We start from the raw sequence: 17,826 nt of genomic DNA, 5'->3' as shown, positions 1-17,826 counted from the left end.
CTCACTCTCTTCCGAATCGCGATTAGACCACGGCTTGCAGACGACATTTTTCTCATATTTGGGATAGCAGTATGCAAAAGTGCACTTACAGTGGTTGAATTGGCGTGAAATGTCCCGATACAACTAATACGTCCTTGCAACCCATCTATATTTTGCCCATCTCTATATAAGACGTCATCAAAATACAAATACAAATATGGCCCTTGTCCTACAAAATACAACAATCATATTAATGGTCTCGAAAGGCACCTTGGTAGGCAGTGTTATGTGGCACCTTGGGCACTGTCGCCTTGGGTTGGTACGATAGTGTTCGTGATATGATATGGTGCATAGGTTCCACTGAAACATATGATTTAGGGAGTTGCGGCACGTAAACTTCGACTGTGGTTCTATTTCGTAGAACTACGCAGGCTGCATTTGTTTGCAATGGATCCTGTTTATCCGGTTTAGGGTGCAGAGGGATTGTGACAGCGTGCGGGCATTACTTTGTATGCTTCCGGGGAGGGGGGTCTGGATTCAAATGGAAATTCATGCCTGCACATGAATTATTCCTGCACATTCCTGCATGATAATTATGGTGAACAGTCAACTTCACTGGCTTCACCCCACAGGTGATATAAGAAATTGACACACTGACTACACTGAGCGTGATAATTGGCCACCTGTGAATCACTACAAACTTTTATGCTTTTGCTACCTTGTTGAGCATGAACTGTTGGAAACAACTATTGGTCAGCACAAAAATCGACAGGGGCTTTGTGGAGCAGATGCCTGTGTATACCACAATGTTGGGGAAATTCAACTAGTAAGTTAATGATACTTCACAAGAACAAATGCTGTGGCGCCAGGCTGGTATCACGTCCATGGGCAAGGTTGGATGTCCCCAAACAGACAGATCCAAATGATATTGCATTTCTAAATGATAATGTTATTTGATAAATGCTGTGAATAGCTGTATGGGCATGCCTGGGATGATCCTTCTGTGGAACAATAGCAACTAGAGCAATAATCATCAGCAACCTATTGTTTGCGTCATGTGCTGCACGGCTCCACCCAGACACTCAAAACAACTTTGAAAACATGTCCAGTGTAGCAGTGATGTTGCAGTACATCACAGAACACAGAATACAAGAGCTCAGATTTTGATGCACTATCACCATCAATATCAGTGCATTGAGAGCCATTGTTTTAGGGAGTTAGCTTATCTCAAGGTCAAGTTTAGACAAAAGTACATAAACCGTTAAAGACCATAAGAATACAAAGGATATTTTAACAAACCATACTTGTAATGCAGCAGTCCATGCTGTTGATATTAAACATGTTTACCAGTCAATTATAAGGAAAGGTTCATTGGTGGTGTTCAAGTGTCACAATGTGTATTTGCATGTATGCATGTCTGTGTTGGCATGTATATGGTAAGAAGCTGTAATGTCTGTTCATGTCAGTGCATTATAACTAAGGTGTGTGATCTATTTCACTTTGTGTGGTGGCATGTGGAAACTTACTTGCAAATGCAAGGGAATTCTTAGTTGTTTCTTCCCATCCCCATCTAACTTTAAAGAGATAATTTGCTGCTGATGGTAGGCAGTGAGCCCATTGTATAGATGTGGATGTTTGTGCTGAGCAAGGCTTATCCTATTTTAGATGTATATTGTATATACTGTACTTCAAGTTCAAGATTTAAGGCAGCAATGGGCAGTTAATGTGTATTTAGAGTAAATGATATGAAATTGCAACCTTCCTAACTTAAGTACTGAAAATTAGTCTGGTTTCCTGGTTTCAGAGCACATGTTTCAGCCATGGAAGACAAAAATGTCAGAGCAGGGATATACAATGCAGGTTTTCTATCAAATGTATGCTGTTGTCAGTCAATCTTTGGTGTCACTCACCAGACTCAATAAATATTTGTATTGGCTAATCAGGTATAGTTATTTGAGTTGGTTGTGAGTGCAGCTGCAAATAAGAACCAGTAAAACAGCTTACTATAGATTTCCAGGTTGCTGGAAAAGCAATATCATGTAGCACATCAATGTGCATTTCTGCATCATGAAAACTTTGAGTGCAAAGCTGTACAGCTTCATTAACACTGAGAAATGCCAGTTTCTAGTAATGTTTGCATCTCACCTTTGAACTTTAAAGCAGAAGAAATATGTTCTATCATTGGTCCAATATATACTAAGTAACAGGTAATGATGTCAAATTGAGTTGGTCAGTGAAAATTTGTAAGGACTACTCAAAGACTTTAAACAGGTTTTATGGATGAGTTTATGCTGATATTATATGTACATGTGGTTGCCATTGGTTTCAGTTCTCTGTTCATTTTTTTAAATGCTTTGTTTCAGGTTGTGTCAATTGTTAAACATGACTGCATCAAGGGTGTGACTGGAAGCTGATATGCTGAAGAGAGCTGCAATTTGAACCACTAGCATTCTGCAACAAGTGAAAGACCTTCATAATGTCCTGGTTAAGTGGATTGGCATCAAAGACAGAAAGTCTTCTGAACTCCTTGGATCAGGGGGCAGCAGTTGCCCTGCAGAAACAGAAAACCAACTACAATGGTGTAAATTCAAAGCAATCATATCGCTTTGATGCTGAGAGAGCTTCCCCAATGTAAGTGTTATGCACTATGCTTTATGATTTTGTAAGCGCAGTATTTTGTTCATTCAGCAATGATGCATCTCTTGCTGTTTATTGTGACAGCTAAACATTGTGTTATCCACCATTAAGTCCGTGATAAAGCATGGTAGTACAAGTCGAGTTCACATGTCATTGTGGTCATGTAAGGCAAAACACAACTGTACAAAAACACGAACTCATGCTCAGCCTTAAGTTGGCCTGTTGTAATGGTGCCGACGCTGCCTCGCCCGTGGCCCCTGACCGGACAGTGTGTGTTTCCTGTGCTGCTGCAGGCCAGTGGCGCCTGTTGCTAGGCCTTCACCGTCTGGCCCTCCGCGCACCCCCTCGCACGGCAGCGGGCTGGGCACGCCGCCCGCCCGCCGGCCGGCCCGCCTCGACCAGGACGAACAGCTGATCGCCTTCCTCAACGACTCCACGCCCGTGAAGCCGTGAGTACGGCTGGCGCATGCGCCTCTGCAAGCGAGGGCAGAGCGAGGGAACCCTGCATCACAAGTGCTCCATGCTGCTCGCATGTTTCTGCAATAGTTGTCGGGTTCGGTGGCCGCTTTGATGCCTTTATTGGCCGCTAGCTGCGCTCGTCAGACTTCAATGTGGCGGACCGCCTCTATCAATGCTCCAGCTCTCCGGTCACGGACTGGCGCCCGGCCTGGGCAGGACTCATGGCTAACGCCTTTACATGGCCGTGCCCACTCGCAGTCCGGATCCCTTGCACAATGCATGGCCAGTGGCATCACTCATTGGTACTGTAGTCATGACCATCCGTGCTGTACAATGATGTATATTACGAGGGACGGCTCGGTTCTGGATGAGCTTGACGCAGTGCGCCAGTGAGCGTGCGTTTGATGCCCGCCGCCGGTACACTCCGGAGGCGGCGGCGGCGGCGCCCTGTGACCTGGACGCTGCCTCTGACGGCCGGCCGTCTGCCGCAGTCGTCCAGCCACTCGCGCCAGTCTAGCGTGTCGTCGGTGGTGTCCGTCGGCAACTTCCTCTCGGTGGCGTCCGGTCTGGAGCCAGGTACGGATGACGGCCTGACTAGGGCCGACTACGGGCGGCGACGGGGCCGGGTACGGGTACGGGTACGGGCGGCGCCTGGGCTGGGGCCGAGCACGAACGGCAGCCGGACTGGGGCGGGATACGGACGTCAGACGGGCTGAAGTCGCATGCGGCCGGCACTTGGCTCGACTTGTGCCCGTTCTGGCGGTCTGCGAGTCCAACTGGCTGGGCTGTTAGTCCCACTGATCTACGGCCAGCTGTCCTGTGGGGCCAATGCCATTCTTCAGATGTGCTTTGCTCACCACTGTACATCAAATATCGCAGCCAGACCTGCGGGCAGACATGTCAGCCACCGTGAGAACCACACTTCGGCTGAACACTACGAATGAATGCCAATGACAGTGGGTGGTCGGCAGTGGTGCGCTGTTGCTGTGCTCCGCTGGTGTCAGTTCCACGTCTTGCGGGCGCGCTATGCCAGCCTGCTGGTAACGCCGCCTGGCCGCCTGTTCGCCGCCAGCGCCCCCGCCGGCGACTCCGGCCGACACGGCCATCGCGATGCCGGCTGGCAGCGTGGAGAACGGCGCCCACCCGGAGCCGGACCAGGTGCGCATGCTGCAGAAGGAGATCGCCAACCTGAACCGCGAGATGGCGCAGCTGGTGCAGCGCGCCAAGCTCGGCGAGAAAGGTGGGGACGGCTGCAGGACGGCTGCCGGGCCGGCGAGAAGCGCCACGGCCGCCGGATGGCGAGTGATCCGTCATACCCGGGTCAGACTCCGCGGATCGGGCCAGTTGCGGGTTTGTGTAGCGGTGAATGACTGGGACGTGCAGTAATTATTGTGTGTGGTTTTCAGGCATCGATCGTGCGCCCTCCGGTATTTTTCCGACTGCGCGAAAGCAGGGACTCACTAAATCGACCGTGGGCTGCCCATTTCTCCCCGAGTATCGGGATAGCCCGTAGCCTTCTTTCATTGTAACTGCAAGCACGGAACAAACATGATATAGTCGATGATGCATTTAATGGTGACGTATTCAATTCTAGTATCACGAGCTGTTTCGCTGGTAGTTTATCAGGCGAGCCATGCTCCTCAGCCGTGGAGCAGTTTGATGACCTTGACTGCGTGCGAGCTGGCCTATGGCCGGTGAACGCTTCCCTCTCGGTGGGGACAGCCCGTGACCGCGTGGTGAGTGGTCGTCTCGCCGCAGACTGCACCAAGCTGAAGTACCAGCTGACGACGAGCGGCAGTCAGCTGGCTGAGACCGAGCGGCAGTGCCGTCACCTGCAGCAGCGCGAGGCCGATCTGCAGGAGTCGCTGACCGCCAAGGTAGGTGGGAGTGGCCCGGTATGTGCCGGCGCCCTGCTCCCAGCGGCCTCCTCAGGGCTCGGACGGTGGCGGCCTGCTCCCAGCGGCCTCCTTAAGGCTCAGGCGGCGGCGGCCTCCGCAGGACTCAGGCGCCGGCGGCCCGCTCCCAGCGGCCTCCGCAGGACTCAGGCGCCGGCGGCCTGCTCCCAGCGGCCTCCTCAGGGCTCAGATGGCGGCGGCCCGCTCCCAGCGGCCTCCTCAGGGCTCAGATGGCGGCGGCCCGCTCCCAGCGGCCTCCTCAGGGCTCAGATGGCGGCGGCCCGCTCCCAGCGGCCTCCTCAGGGCTCAGATGGCGGCGGCCCGCTCCCAGCGGCCTCCTCAGGGCTCAGATGGCGGCGGCCCGCTCCCAGCGGCCTCCTCAGGGCTCAGATGGCGGCGGCCCGCTCCCGGCGGCCTCCTCAGGGCTCAGATGGCGGCGGCCTGCTCCCGGCGGCCTCCTCAGGGCTCAGACACGTGGCCAGAGCGCCCCAGGGGATGGGCTTTCTCCCGTCCGCGGACCACCGCCAGTCCCAGCGGACCCCTCAGGGGCCAGGCACGTGGCCGGAGCGCCCCGGGGGGTGGACTTCTCGCGTCCGCGGACCACCGCCAGTCCCAGCGCACCCCTCAGGGGTCAGACACGTGGCCGGAGCGCCCCAGGGGATGGACTTCTCCCGTCCGCGGACCACCGCCAGTCCCAGCGGACCCCCCAGGGTTCAGGCACGTGGCCGGAGCGCCCCGGGGGTGGACTTCTCGCGTCCCCGGACCACCGCCAGTCCCAGCGCACCCCTCGGCCAGCGTGCCGGCACCACGCTGTTGAGTCTGTCAATGTCTTGTATCCTCCGAGTCTGTAGAGGTAATGTTTCCAATGTCTTGTATCATTCGAGTGTGTATAGGTAATGTTTCGATTTCATTACTGCCCATCATCTCGCGCCAGTAATTCCTTCACGGGTTACTGACAACGTGGTCATTCGACGCGAGATAGGTAAAATTTGATTGCGAGTCTTTGTGGTCCTCGTTGTGACTAAAAGGATTACACGTGGGGCTGTAATCCACCTTTGGAAGAGAAGTAGGATGTCAGTTGTGCTGCAAGTGGCTTGGCTTATATTCCAGTTTGAATCGCAGTCCTTTGTGAACCAGTTACCTTACTATTTTGGAATGCCTTTAAATATGCGGCGAAGCATGCGTCCCTAGTGTTCTCATCAGGGTGTTTGCGTAACCCACTGACCTAACCCGCACGGCGGCCCGAAACGTGTGATAAGTATATGTAACTGAACTCAAACCGTGTTTTGTTCCTGTTCACGATTGTGCGTCCGGCTAGTAACAAGTTGATGGCCGATGCTAATACCCGGTGATGATAATGATGCTCGAGCTTCAAGCATAATTAGGTCGAACAGTCGAACAGAACAGTCGAAGCGCACACGCCGATGTTCTTGTCGGTAATGCCTCCGATCAGAGAGGGTTGCCGCAGGCGAAGCTGGCCATTATGGAGGTGCTGGGGAGGGCTGTCGTATTGGTTTGAGGTGTTTGAGGCCCCACACTAGAACGGAAAAGACGCAAACAAGTCATGTGTGGGATGATTTATCATCGTCTCTGGGATAGGCATCACGATTATGTGCAGCTGTAGCTCGGTGCATATTAAGGTATATACATGCATTGTAATACAAATCCCATCAGATTTTCCATAGCACCATACTCTGCCATGATAAACAAATTATTGCAACAATGTGACTTGTAATCTTCGTTACGATGAATGTTTAGGGTGCCACTGGTGCATTGCCAGTGCCCTTAAAATGACTTATTCGCCTTCCACCATGAGTCTCCACGTGTGCGCAACCATCGTATTTCGCTGATGCCAGCGCTGCTGAGCTGGGGCCTGGTGCGCGCGCCGGTGGGCAGTGTGCGCGGAGCCGTGACCTGGATGACGTTGTCATCAGGACGGCCAGCTGGCGGTGCTGAAGGTGCGGCTGGACGAGGCCGACGAGGAGCTGCGCAGCCGACAGGCCGCCGTCGACCGGCTGCAGCTGGAGAACGACAGGTGAGCTGGCCGGTGTCCGACACCGCCGTCCCCGCCACACTGTCAACCCTGCTACACCGCCGACCCAGCCACACTGTCAACCCTGCCACACTGCCGACCCTGCCACACTGCCGACCCAGCCACACTGTCAACCCTGCCACACTGCCGACCCTGCCACACTGCCGACCCAGCCACACTGTCAACCCTGCTACACTGCCGACCCAGCCACACTGTCAACCCTGCTACACTGCCGACGCAGCCACACTGTCAACCCTGCCACACTGCCGACCCAGCCACACTGTCAACCCTGCCACACTGCCAACCCCGCCACACTGTTAACCCTGCTACACTGCCGACCCAGCCACACTGTCAACCCTGCTACACCGCCGTCCCCGCCACACTGTCAACCCTGCTACACTGCCGACCCAGCCACACTGTCAACCCTGCTACACTGCCGACCCAGCCACACTGTCAACCCTGCTACACTGCCGACCCAGCCACACTGTCAACCCTGCTACACTGCCGACCCCAGCCACACTGTCAACCCCGCCACACTGTCAACCCTGCTACACTGCCGACCCCGCCACGCTGACAACCCTGCCACACTGCCGACCACGCCACACTGTCAACCCTGCTACACTGCCGATCCCGCCACACTGTCAACCCCGCCACACTGCCGACCCCGCCACGCTGACAACCCTGCCACACTGCCGACCCCGCCACACTGCCAACCCTGCCTCACTGTGAACCCTGTCTCACTGTCAGCCCTGCCTATCTGTCAACCCCGCCACACTGCCAACCCTGCCTCACTGTCAACCCTGCCTATCTGTCAACCCCGCCACACTGCCAACCCCGCCACACTACAACCCCCGCTACACCGCCAACCCTGCACACTGTCTGTCCCGCCACACTGCCAACGCTGCCAGGACACAGCTGTGATCAGAATCCTACAGCACTGTGACCTGGCCTGACCTGACCTGGCAGGATCCTGCAGTCATCGAGCGACACGTCTGGCCTGCAGTCAGGCACCATCCAAGGCCTGCAGGACCGGCTGCAGGAGGCCGAGACCCGCACCCGGCAAGAGCAGCAGGCGCTGGCCACAGCCCAGCAGGAGCACGAGCGCGCAGGTCAGAGAGCTCGCCTTGCCCATCCAACCCAACCCAATCCTACTCCACCCCACCCCACCCCCACCCCACGCCACGCCACTCAAGCCCACGCCACCGAATGCGTGTGCTCAGGCCACATCAGATCAGCTGGCGGCCAGGGTGATAACGGGCATGCTGCCTTCTGTCGGGCAGTAAGTTAATCGCGTTAAGCAAGAAGCCATGCGCAACGGAAAACTGGGAGTCAGCAAACAGTGGGCGGTGAGGACCAACCTTCCATGTGGTCTCCACTTACGTCAAATATCAGTGAGAATATCAGTCCAGCATGTCGCATGTCATGCTGCAGTCTCTGGCACACTGATTGCCACATTATACACCAGTGTAAGAAGACTGTGTAATCGCAGGCCGTATAAACGATTCCCGTTACACCCAAAAGAAGGAATTTGCATCCATTGAATCCTTGCAAAGGTTCTCAGAGTCCCTGGTCTCGTTCCGCTCGTGTTGGCGGCCGTCGGCGCGGCCTGTCGGGCGGCCCGGATCAGGTTCGGTCGGAGGTGACACCAGCAGAGGTGTCGCCTGCCATGTGAGACGGACATCGTCTCCGTGTCCGGGATCAGGTCCGGTCGGAGGTGATACCAGCAGAGGCGTCGCCTGCCATGTGAGACGGACATCGTCTCCGTGTCCGGGATCAGGTTCGGTCGGAGGTGATACCAGCAGAGGCGTCACCTGCCATGTGAGACGGACATCGTCTCCGTGTCCGGGATCAGGTCCGGTCGGAGGTGATACCAGCAGAGGCGTCACCTGCCATGTGAGACGGACATCGTCTCCGTGTCCGGGATCAGGTCCGGTCGGAGGTGATACCAACAGAGGCGTCACCCGCCATGTGAGACGGACGTCGTCTCCGTGTCCGGGATCAGGTCCGGTCGGAGGTGATACCAACAGAGGCGTCACCCGCCATGTGAGACGGACATCGTCTCCGTGTCCGGGATCAGGTCCGGTCGGAGGTGATACCAGCAGAGGCGTCGCCTGCCATGTGAGACGGACGTCGTCTCCGTGTCCGGGATCAGGTCCGGTTCGGAATGATGGAAATAGAGGTGTCACCTGCCACGGGAGACGGACACCGGACACCGTGTCCGGCTTAGGCCGGGTCCTAGATGATAGTAGCAGAGGTGTCACCTGCCACGGGAGACGAACACCGTTACCGTGTCCGTCGTCAGGCCGGGTCCAGGATGACAGCAGCCGAGGTGTCTCCTGCCATGGGAGACGGACACCGTTACCGTGTCCGGGATCAGGTCGCTCAAGGCCGCCACTCTGAAAAACAACGGCCGCGTTTTATTACGGCATTTTTCTCGGTGCTGAAAAGAATCGTGCACAATGACGGCACGCCAGGCCGCCGGGGCGGCTGCGGTCGACAGGAAAAAGGCGCCACAGGTGCAGTCAGGGCCGGCCGTCGCCAGGAAAGGACGGCGGGCGCGAGGGTCGCGTCCGGCTGGCGGGCGCCGCCGTCTGGTCCCTGCTGTCGCCGGAATGTCTGCGAAACGGTTGATGTGGACTTCGGGTTGCATCACTGTGTCACCTGCCATTCTGGTTTGGTGGTTGGTCACTTCGTGCCCCGGGATATTTTTATGACAAGACGTTTGTCAGTATCAGCACTCGGGGCTGCGCTGCCTGAAATTACAATGGTCGCCGTCGAATTCCTCCTAACAAACTTGTTCCTCTGTCCCCTCCCCGTCTGATACTTGCGTCATGCTTGTCCGCGGGCTGGAGTCCTTTCTCTTGCTATGCAAGTGAACGATTTCATGTCTTAACTGGAACATTCCGACCTCCGGTAGTGTTGTTATAGTCGGAGAAGTCACTGTATATGTTTGACTGGCCGTCGTTATATGTGGATGAAGGCACTGTTTGTCGTTGGCAACCGACTGACTCGCATTCGACGCGCTGGAACGGCCTCGCCAGGTGACGTGTTCAGCCGCTGTGCGAGCGGGTTGTCCGCTGTCCATCTACTATCCACCGTGATGTACGTGCACAGGGTGGAGCAGCTGTGCGCGCCGAGCGGGAGAGCCTGTCGGTGGAGCTGGCGGCGGCGCGGCAGCAGCTGCAGCTGCAGCAGAGCAGCGGCTCCGAGCTGGAGCGCCGGCTGGCCGAGAGCCGGCTAACCGCCGAGTCGGCCGCCGCCGAGCTGGCCGAGTACAAACTGAAAGGTTAGCGACTGGCCGCTTGCCGCCGAGTCGGCCGCCGCCGAGCTGGCCGAGTACAAACTGAAAGGTTAGCGACCGACCGCTTGCCGCTGAGTCGGCCGTCGCCGAGCTGGCCGAGTACAGACTGAAAGGTTAGCGACCGGCCGCTTGCCGCTGAGTCGGCCGCCGCCGAGCTGGCCGAGTACAAACTGAAAGGTTAGCGACCGACCGCTTGCCGCTGAGTCGGCCGTCGCCGAGCTGGCCGAGCACAGACTGAAAGGTTAGCGACCGGCCGCTTGCCGCTGAGTCGGCCGCCGCCGAGCTGGCCGAGTACAAACTGAAAGGTTAGCGACCGGCCGCCGGCGCCGAGCGCAGCCACTCTTCAGCTCGGGGTCGCTGGCGGGCGTGTGTGGAGACGGCGGCGGGCTGGCAGCACACGTTACATATATCCCTGTGAGGTCAGGTCGCCGGAGAGCGGGGTTCGCGCTTTCAGAATGTGGGCGTGGTGGCGGTCACAGTACCGCCCACGTGTCCGGCGCGCGCACTCACAGCCTCTCCTCCCCCCTCTGCTCCCCATCGGCGTGGACCGCTTACGAGTCCATCCAATGTTCTGGTGCTGACTTGAGCTGACGGCGTGTTTCGGGTGGGTGAGCCTCTACCACAGGCGCGGGGGCCTGGCCCGCGCTGCCTGGGTTCCCGGACGGGACGGAGACGTGCGGCAGCCTGAGGCCCACTCGTGCCGCCTGCAGCGCAGCGGATCCTGCAGTCCAAGGACCAGCTGATCGCCGGGCTGAAGGACGGTAGCCGGGGCGGCGACGGCGGCGACCTGCTGAACGCCGAGCTCGAGCAGGTGCGCTCCGAGCGGGAGCTGGCGCAGACCGAAGTGCAGAAGCTGGCCGCTAGAGTGCAGCAGCTGCGAGACGAGCTGCACCAGACGGAGGCGGCGGCGGCTGACGAGGCGCAGGCGGCGGCGGACGCGCTGCGCGAGGCGGAGACGCGCGAGACAGCCGACCGCCGCCTGCGTCAGGAGCTGGAGCAGGAGTTGGAGCAGGCTGGCCAGGTGCGTGTGGGGCGAGCTGCCGCGGGCTGCGAGCGCCAACTCGGAGTCCAGAGAGGATAGCTGTTTGTCCAGAGCACATCACACGTCACATCGCCTGCAGAAAGCTGGGAAGTGTTCGACTGCGCTTGCTGTTTTCAAACGCGTCCGTAGGGGTTCGTGTGTCAGGATATGGCGCGAGCTTGTGGTTCGGGACTCAGGCGCACTGCCTGCAGCGGAGACACGCGGCTTGTCGATTCACATGTCTGCGTGTTGTCTGCAGGAGATGCGCTTTCTACGTGAGGAGATGACGCGTCAGAAGACGCAGGCGCTCACCAGGCTTCAGGAGCGGGACGACGAGATTGAGAAGCTGCGTCGTCAGATCACTTCCAAGCACGTGGCCAGCAGCACAGGTGATCATGATCACCCCACTGGCATGACACACATGGCCCGTAGCATAAGTGATCATGCGTGTCTGGGAAACCGGAGGTACGGGGCTCGATTCCCCGCGGCGCCCGCCCTTCCTGCCGGGGTGAGAGGCAGGCGACGCCATATAGCCTCAGCAGCTGAGTGCGTCATAAAGCCCCAATGGCATGACACACACAGATCATGTGTATCCATGACGTCACACGAGGGCACAAGCGTCCGCATATGGGCCGATCTGTGCGCAGCACTGATCACATAGAAACAACGTAACGTGGGCGTGGGCACACGACTTCCTGACTGGTGCGGCATTGGGTAGTCGGCGCGCTCTAAAGCCCAAGCCATCATCATCATTATCATTATGACCGGCGCCAGGGCCACGGGAGCAGGGCAGATAGAGAGGCTGGGGAGCAGAGCAGACAGAGAGACTGGGGAGCAGGGCCGGCGCCAGGGCCGCGGGAGCAGGGCGGACAGACAGACTGGGGAGCAGGGCCGGCGCCAGGGCCGCGGAAGCGGACTGCTGTGCGGCAGCCTGTGGTCTCATGCACGTGCCGTTGGCTGTGGCGGATGGCTGCCTGGCGCGTGACCTCGGGTGGGGGCCTGACTCGGTTGGGCCACCTGTGTTCAGAGGTGGAGCTGGAGACGCGTCTCCGGTCGCTCACGGAGAACCTGATCCAGAAGCAGACCAACATCGAGTCACTGAGCACGCAAAACAAGTCGCTTGCTGTGCAGCTGGAACGCGCCCAGGTAAGCCACCGGCACAGCTGGGAAGCCTCAAGTGTTAAGTAGCATCATTCATACTGTGATCCCATAGTGAAATTACGTTTCTCATTCTTAGTGTCAGTCTTGATCTATATTCTTGTCTTGTACCCGACGCAAGTTACGGCATCAGGTCACGCCATTCAGCGACTTTAATATATAATGTATATATATATATATATATATATATATATATATATATATATATTCATCGACTTTCTATACCTTAGTCATTGGGACATCAGATCAACATCGACTCATGTGTGGATGATTGTTATAAATGAAAAACCGACGTAGCAATTAACTAGTCATTTCTTCCTCGCGGAGCCCTATTAGTTGTGCGGACGCTGTGGCTCTAAGAGTCATGCACCTGAACCTGTTCGGGGCCTCTGGCGTCGCTGTACGTCGCGCGGACATTGGCGTGTCGTACCGTTCCGCCGAACGCCGCCGTGTCCGTACAGACCCTGCCGCGCTGGGCTCCTATGACCTTGCCGGCGCCGCTGAGCTCGGCCTGGCGTACCGAGTCCGTCCGGCCGCCGACACGTGCCGGCGTCGCTGGGCCCGACCTGGCGTACCGAGCCCGTCCGGCCGCCGACACGTGCCGGCGCCGCTGGGCCCGGCCTGACGTACCGAGTCCGTCCGGCCGCCGACACGTGCCGGCGCGCTGGGCCCCGCCTGACGTACCGAGTCCGTCCGGCCGCCGACACGTGCCGGCGCCGCTGGGCCCCGCCTGACGTACCGAGCCCGTCCGGCCACCGACACGTGCCGGCGCCGCTGAGCTCGGCCTGACGTACCGAGTCCGTCCGGCCGCCGACACGTGCCGGCGCCGCTGGGCCCCACCTGACGTACCGAGCCCGTCCGGCCACCGACACGTGCCGCGCCGCTGAGCTCGGCCTGACGCACCGAGCCCGTCCGGCCACCGACACGTGCCGGCGCCGCTGAGCTCGGCCTGACGTACCGAGTCCGTCCGGCCACCGACACGTGCGGCGCCGCTGGGCCCGGCCTGGCGTACCGAGCCCGTCCGGCCGCCGACACGTGCCGCGCCGCTGGGCCCCGCCTGACGTACCGAGTCCGTCCGGCCGCCGACACGTGCCGGCGCCGCTGGGCCCGGCCTGACGTACTGGGTCCGTCCGGCCGCTGACACGTGCCGGCGCCGCTGGGCCCGGCCTGACGTACTGGGTCCGTCCGCGCGACACGTGCCGGCGCCGCTGGGCCCCGCCGGACGTACCGAGTCCGTCCGGCCGCTGACACGTGCCGGCGCCGCTGAGCCCGGCCTGACGTACTGGGTCCGTCCGGCCGCTGACACGTGCCGACGCCGCGGCCGCAGGTACAGATTGAGCAGCTGGAGGGGTGTGCGCCGCGGCCGGAGCGCGCGCCGGGCCCGGCCGACGGCGACGCGCCGCGGCTGCGGCCGCCCTCCTTCTTAGCAGAGACGCCCTGGGACGGCAGCGTGGCGCGACGCGTCAAGCGAGCCTACTCGACGCTGGACGCCTGCTCCGTCCGCATGGGCGTCTTCCTCAAGCGGTACCCGATCGCGCGCATCTTTGTGCTTGGATACATGGTGAGTGGGTTCGGGGGGGGGGGGGGGTGCTTGGATACATGGTGAGTGGAGCCGGGGAGGGGTCGCGTGCTTGGATACATGGTGAGAGGGGCCGAGGAAGGGTCTGTGTGCTTGGATGCATGGTGAGTGGAGCCGGGGACGGGTCGCGTGCTGCACACCACGCGCCAGGCTGACCGCGGTGTGCAGCACTCGGTAGGTCACCCGGTAGCGTTATGTGGGCAAGATATTGGCGGTCGGTATTATTTAGGACTACAACAAACAGTTGCTATATTTTTCAGCCTTCGTTCTTGGTGGATGTCCGTATTCCGTGAAATAAATACTTCACATAAGCCCCAAATTATGTGGTACCAAAATAATATTCCACATTCTAATTCATCAGCTCACAAAACATTTGTGCTTTGCTATGTGAAGAAGTACTGCGGTCACAGCGCTTCCCCAAAGTAGTTGTGGTATTGCCTCAAGGTTGAAACTGGCGTGTCCTTGCGTTGTCCTTGCGTGCACCACATTGATCGTCCTTGTTCGGTTCGGTAGCGGTGCATCCTGCATGGCTGACGTGCGGTAAGGACCTGGTCCATAACTGGATCGGCGGACTGACGACCCGCCACTGACGGCCGATCACTGACGGCAGACCAATGACTGCGATCACTGATCCTGGCTGGGCCTGTTGCCAGTGTCTTCTGCACCTCTGGGTCATGATCGTGCTCTTCACCTACACGCCCGAGATCCACGGCGACGACTTCCACCGGCCGTCCAGCCACCCACTGCCGTGAGCGGCTCCAGCGCCGGTTATGGACAGCTAGTGTCGCCGCCGCCCTCGGGCCGCCTGTGCTCAGTCCGATGACTCTTCTTGTGTGCATGGTGGGAGCTGGTGTAGGTGACCTTGTTATGTAGATTGTAGATTGTTTTTAGCGCGGAGATAACTTCACAGTTTTCGGTACTATCTCGTGATATTTTGCATAGGGTATGGCAGCGACTATTTTTGCGGTCTTGCACGAAACGTCTGGTGCAGAGTTCGGAAGATTGTGCGCGTTGGACATCGTGCGAGCCGGTTGGCTGCTGAAACAGCTGTAGCTAGTTGACATCGCGTTCAGTTGGTACCCAGGGTCAGCTGCACCCGCGGGGTTAAGTCGTCGAGGTCAGGGGATCTCCAACTCCCTGCTGGCCCGGCGCCCAACCGGTTGCAGGGTTTCCAGATCTGCATATTAACGGGCGCCTCCAGGACGTTGGACTCGCGGCGCACCCTGACCGGTTTGAGTCAGCTGACGCGACGCTAGAGGCCTGTCCAGCTGGCCGCCTGTCCGTGGCCGCCTGCCTGTCCCGGCGCCGGTGCCCCGGCCCAGCGGTGCCGACCCAGTCCCGCCGGAGGGCTGGGGCTCGCTCACACTGGGCGCATGTGCTGGGTCGGTAAATGCCTGTCTGTAAAGAACATGTCTGGAAACACACCGATTCTGACACATCGTTCCCCGGCTGCGTACAGAATGTGCCGCCGTATGTGACTTGCCGATGTGCCAACTCACGTGACGCGACCCGAGTCGTGACCGGGCATGGCGTCCTTGCCGCTGAGCGGCGCAGCGTCACATGTGACGAGCTTTCCACCGCTCCCAACCTGCACTCGCGAGCGCCGATCGCGTGACTCCCACCGCCCGTCGACGCCGGAAAAGCCGGCTCCTGCGCCCAACACTGTATGCAGTGTTAGGTTCGTTGTGTGGTGTGTTGAGAGGGGAGGGCTGACGCGAGTAGAATCAATCCTTTGTGTTTATTTTAATTGGCCACAAGTGTTATTTATAGCCAGCCACGTGGGTGAGCCGTGGGCCGCTCACGTGTGCCCCTGTGCCTGTTCACGGATCGCGACCAGCCATCTTGCGCTCGCGCTCTCTGAAGTCGTGCGGTATGTGGGCGTCGTGAACTGCTGCTGAATAAACCGGGGGCGCGTTCTGTAGTGGCGGGTATAACGCCCCCGCTCCTCTGACTCTCCCCTCGGCTGCTAGCTGCGGCCACCGTTGCTCCGTTAGTTCTGGCCGTAGTTGATCAGCCCGGTCCAGTCACCAGTCAGAGGATCAGGGCTCCAGCCGTCAACGGCCACCCAGCAACGCCTCAAAGACGGAACACGCTGCGAACTGCAGGAGAGCAAGTAGACTATGATACTGAAACCCAGTGTATGGTAGCATTCAGGTTCGGATGGGAGGACAACTTCGGTGAAGGATGCGTGGGGTTCCAGCTTGCGCAGGGACAAATGCCCGTTCTAATCGAGCTTGACTGATCCTGCATCTGGGTGGGACTGGTTAGCGCTATTCACACCAGAGCAGCGGTGCCAGACGTCTGTATGGCGTGAGTGCCGCGCATTTGGCTAACGAATGGACTGGCGGTTCGGCACGGCGATCGGCAGCGCATGGTCCGTCCCTGGTTATCGGCTGAAGCGAACTGCTGTCCCATCCTCCCCGATCTTCAGCTGAGAGGAGACTGCGGACAGGGCGCACTAGTCCAGCTGGCGCATTAGCTGGTGAGGGGGCCCCAAGCCTGATCCGTGCAGGTGGTCCACAGGAGCGTGGGATGGGGTCGGAATGTGGTGTCTGGCATTCGCTGCCGCGTCACGTTTTTCGTGGATGCCGGTCACATTTTCCTTGGGCAATGGGAACGCCGTCACGTGATGAAAATGTCAGAGGGAGTGCTGACAGTGTGTCTCGGGCACGAGCATTTCAGCGAGGTTCTTTTACAAGCCGGCGGTTAGTCCCTCTATTGGCCCACAGGGCATTCTCACAAGCCGGAGGGCGAGCAAGTCCCCTTTATATGCCACCTTTGCAACACAAGAGATGAGCCCCCTTCAAGCCAGCAGGGTCCTAAAAGTTTTAAATACTGCACGGCCCTTTCGCCATAGCACGCATTGAAACCTCCGGCATATTTGGAGGACATGTATAGGTTTGTAGCCTTCGTTTACCCTCGGCTGGATGTTCCGTTGTAAACACAGGAGATCGATGTAGACTGATACTGGCACTGACTTCTTTCCTTCCTTTTCAATTTAAGAAAAATGGAGCCTGGCGGCGAAAAAGAGATCGTCGGTTAGCCGCGAGGAGATCTCGCGATTGGTTAGCATCGTTGTGTTGCTTCACCAAGAATGGACGCTTCGAGGCCTGGTTAAATGGCACTTTTTCCTGAAAAGCTGACTGTGTCAGATGTACTGGCGACATCCGCGAAATCTTGCAGCGCTGCAATACAAAAGTTATACACAGGTGTTCCCTTTTAACGAACTTTGAGTACGTTGTAGCTGGTTCTGTGGGAATATTTTACCTCATGCCGTAGGTGTTCCTGAAATGCATGGTGTCATGCCCGCCTCTCATCGACGGATTCGTCGGTGGGGTCGCACCGATTCCTGCACTTCAAGGCGAGGCTCAATGCCTAGAATATTTTCTAAAACGTTTATTTGCTTTGAATATTGTTTCTGAATTGTAAAGCGCTATGCTGGCGCCTTACGACCCGGCGTCACGCCGGCGCTTTACACTGGCACTATGCCGGCATCCTGCACCGGTGCTCTGCTGGCGGCTTACGCTCTGGCGCTATGCTGGCGCCTTAATTACATTCTAGCGCCCTGCACTCTGGCGCTACTTGTGTGACGTTAACGCCTGGCGCTTTCCTCTTGCCCTCTTGTGCCACATAGGGCCTCTCAGTATCCAAAACAGACCCTCGGCCCCAGGTGCCTGCCCGGTGGCCGGGGGGGGGGGGGGGGGGCCTCTCGGCCCCGTTGCACATCCCGCTGGTTGTGTCACCGTTTCGAGACGGTCAATGGAC

General features: G+C 58.3%; 1 protein-coding gene across 1 annotated transcript; it reads left to right on the top strand.

Moving 5' to 3' along the window:
* The first annotated feature begins 221 nt into the window (after positions 1-221).
* Positions 222-16,004, top strand: LOC119094285 (golgin subfamily A member 5). The gene is made up of 15 exons (XM_037217358.1): positions 222-298; positions 2,343-2,610; positions 2,910-3,065; positions 3,506-3,688; positions 4,200-4,315; positions 4,834-4,952; positions 7,979-8,111; positions 8,780-8,820; positions 10,255-10,288; positions 11,014-11,324; positions 11,584-11,713; positions 12,352-12,470; positions 13,810-13,860; positions 13,915-14,043; positions 14,715-16,004. Exons 2-15 carry the CDS (start codon positions 2,456-2,458, stop codon positions 14,811-14,813), a joined length of 1,776 nt encoding a protein of 591 aa, XP_037073253.1. The 5' UTR covers positions 222-298; positions 2,343-2,455; the 3' UTR covers positions 14,814-16,004.
* Positions 16,005-17,826: the final 1,822 nt, after the last annotated feature.

This window comes from Pollicipes pollicipes, unplaced genomic scaffold (assembly GCF_011947565.3).
Source record: "Pollicipes pollicipes isolate AB1234 unplaced genomic scaffold, Ppol_2.1 Scaffold_4002;HRSCAF=4701_pilon_pilon_pilon, whole genome shotgun sequence".
NCBI classification, from domain to species: Eukaryota; Metazoa; Arthropoda; class Thecostraca; order Pollicipedomorpha; family Pollicipedidae; genus Pollicipes; species Pollicipes pollicipes.
This window is presented reverse-complemented; position numbering and strand designations above follow the sequence as displayed.

What these genes read in the sequence shown, in the direction of transcription:
- LOC119094285 (XM_037217358.1), top strand. Translation starts at nt 2,456, where the DNA reads ATGTCCTGGTTAAGTGGATTGGCATCAAAGACAGAAAGTCTTCTGAAC. An exon ending in ACTAGGGCCGACTACGGGCG is followed by an intron (nt 3,689 to 4,199) that starts GCGACGGGGCCG and finishes GCCGGCTGGCAG; the next exon opens with CGTGGAGAACGGCGCCCACC. An exon ending in TGCAGCTGGAACGCGCCCAG is followed by an intron (nt 12,471 to 13,809) that starts GTAAGCCACCGG and finishes CCGCGGCCGCAG; the next exon opens with GTACAGATTGAGCAGCTGGA.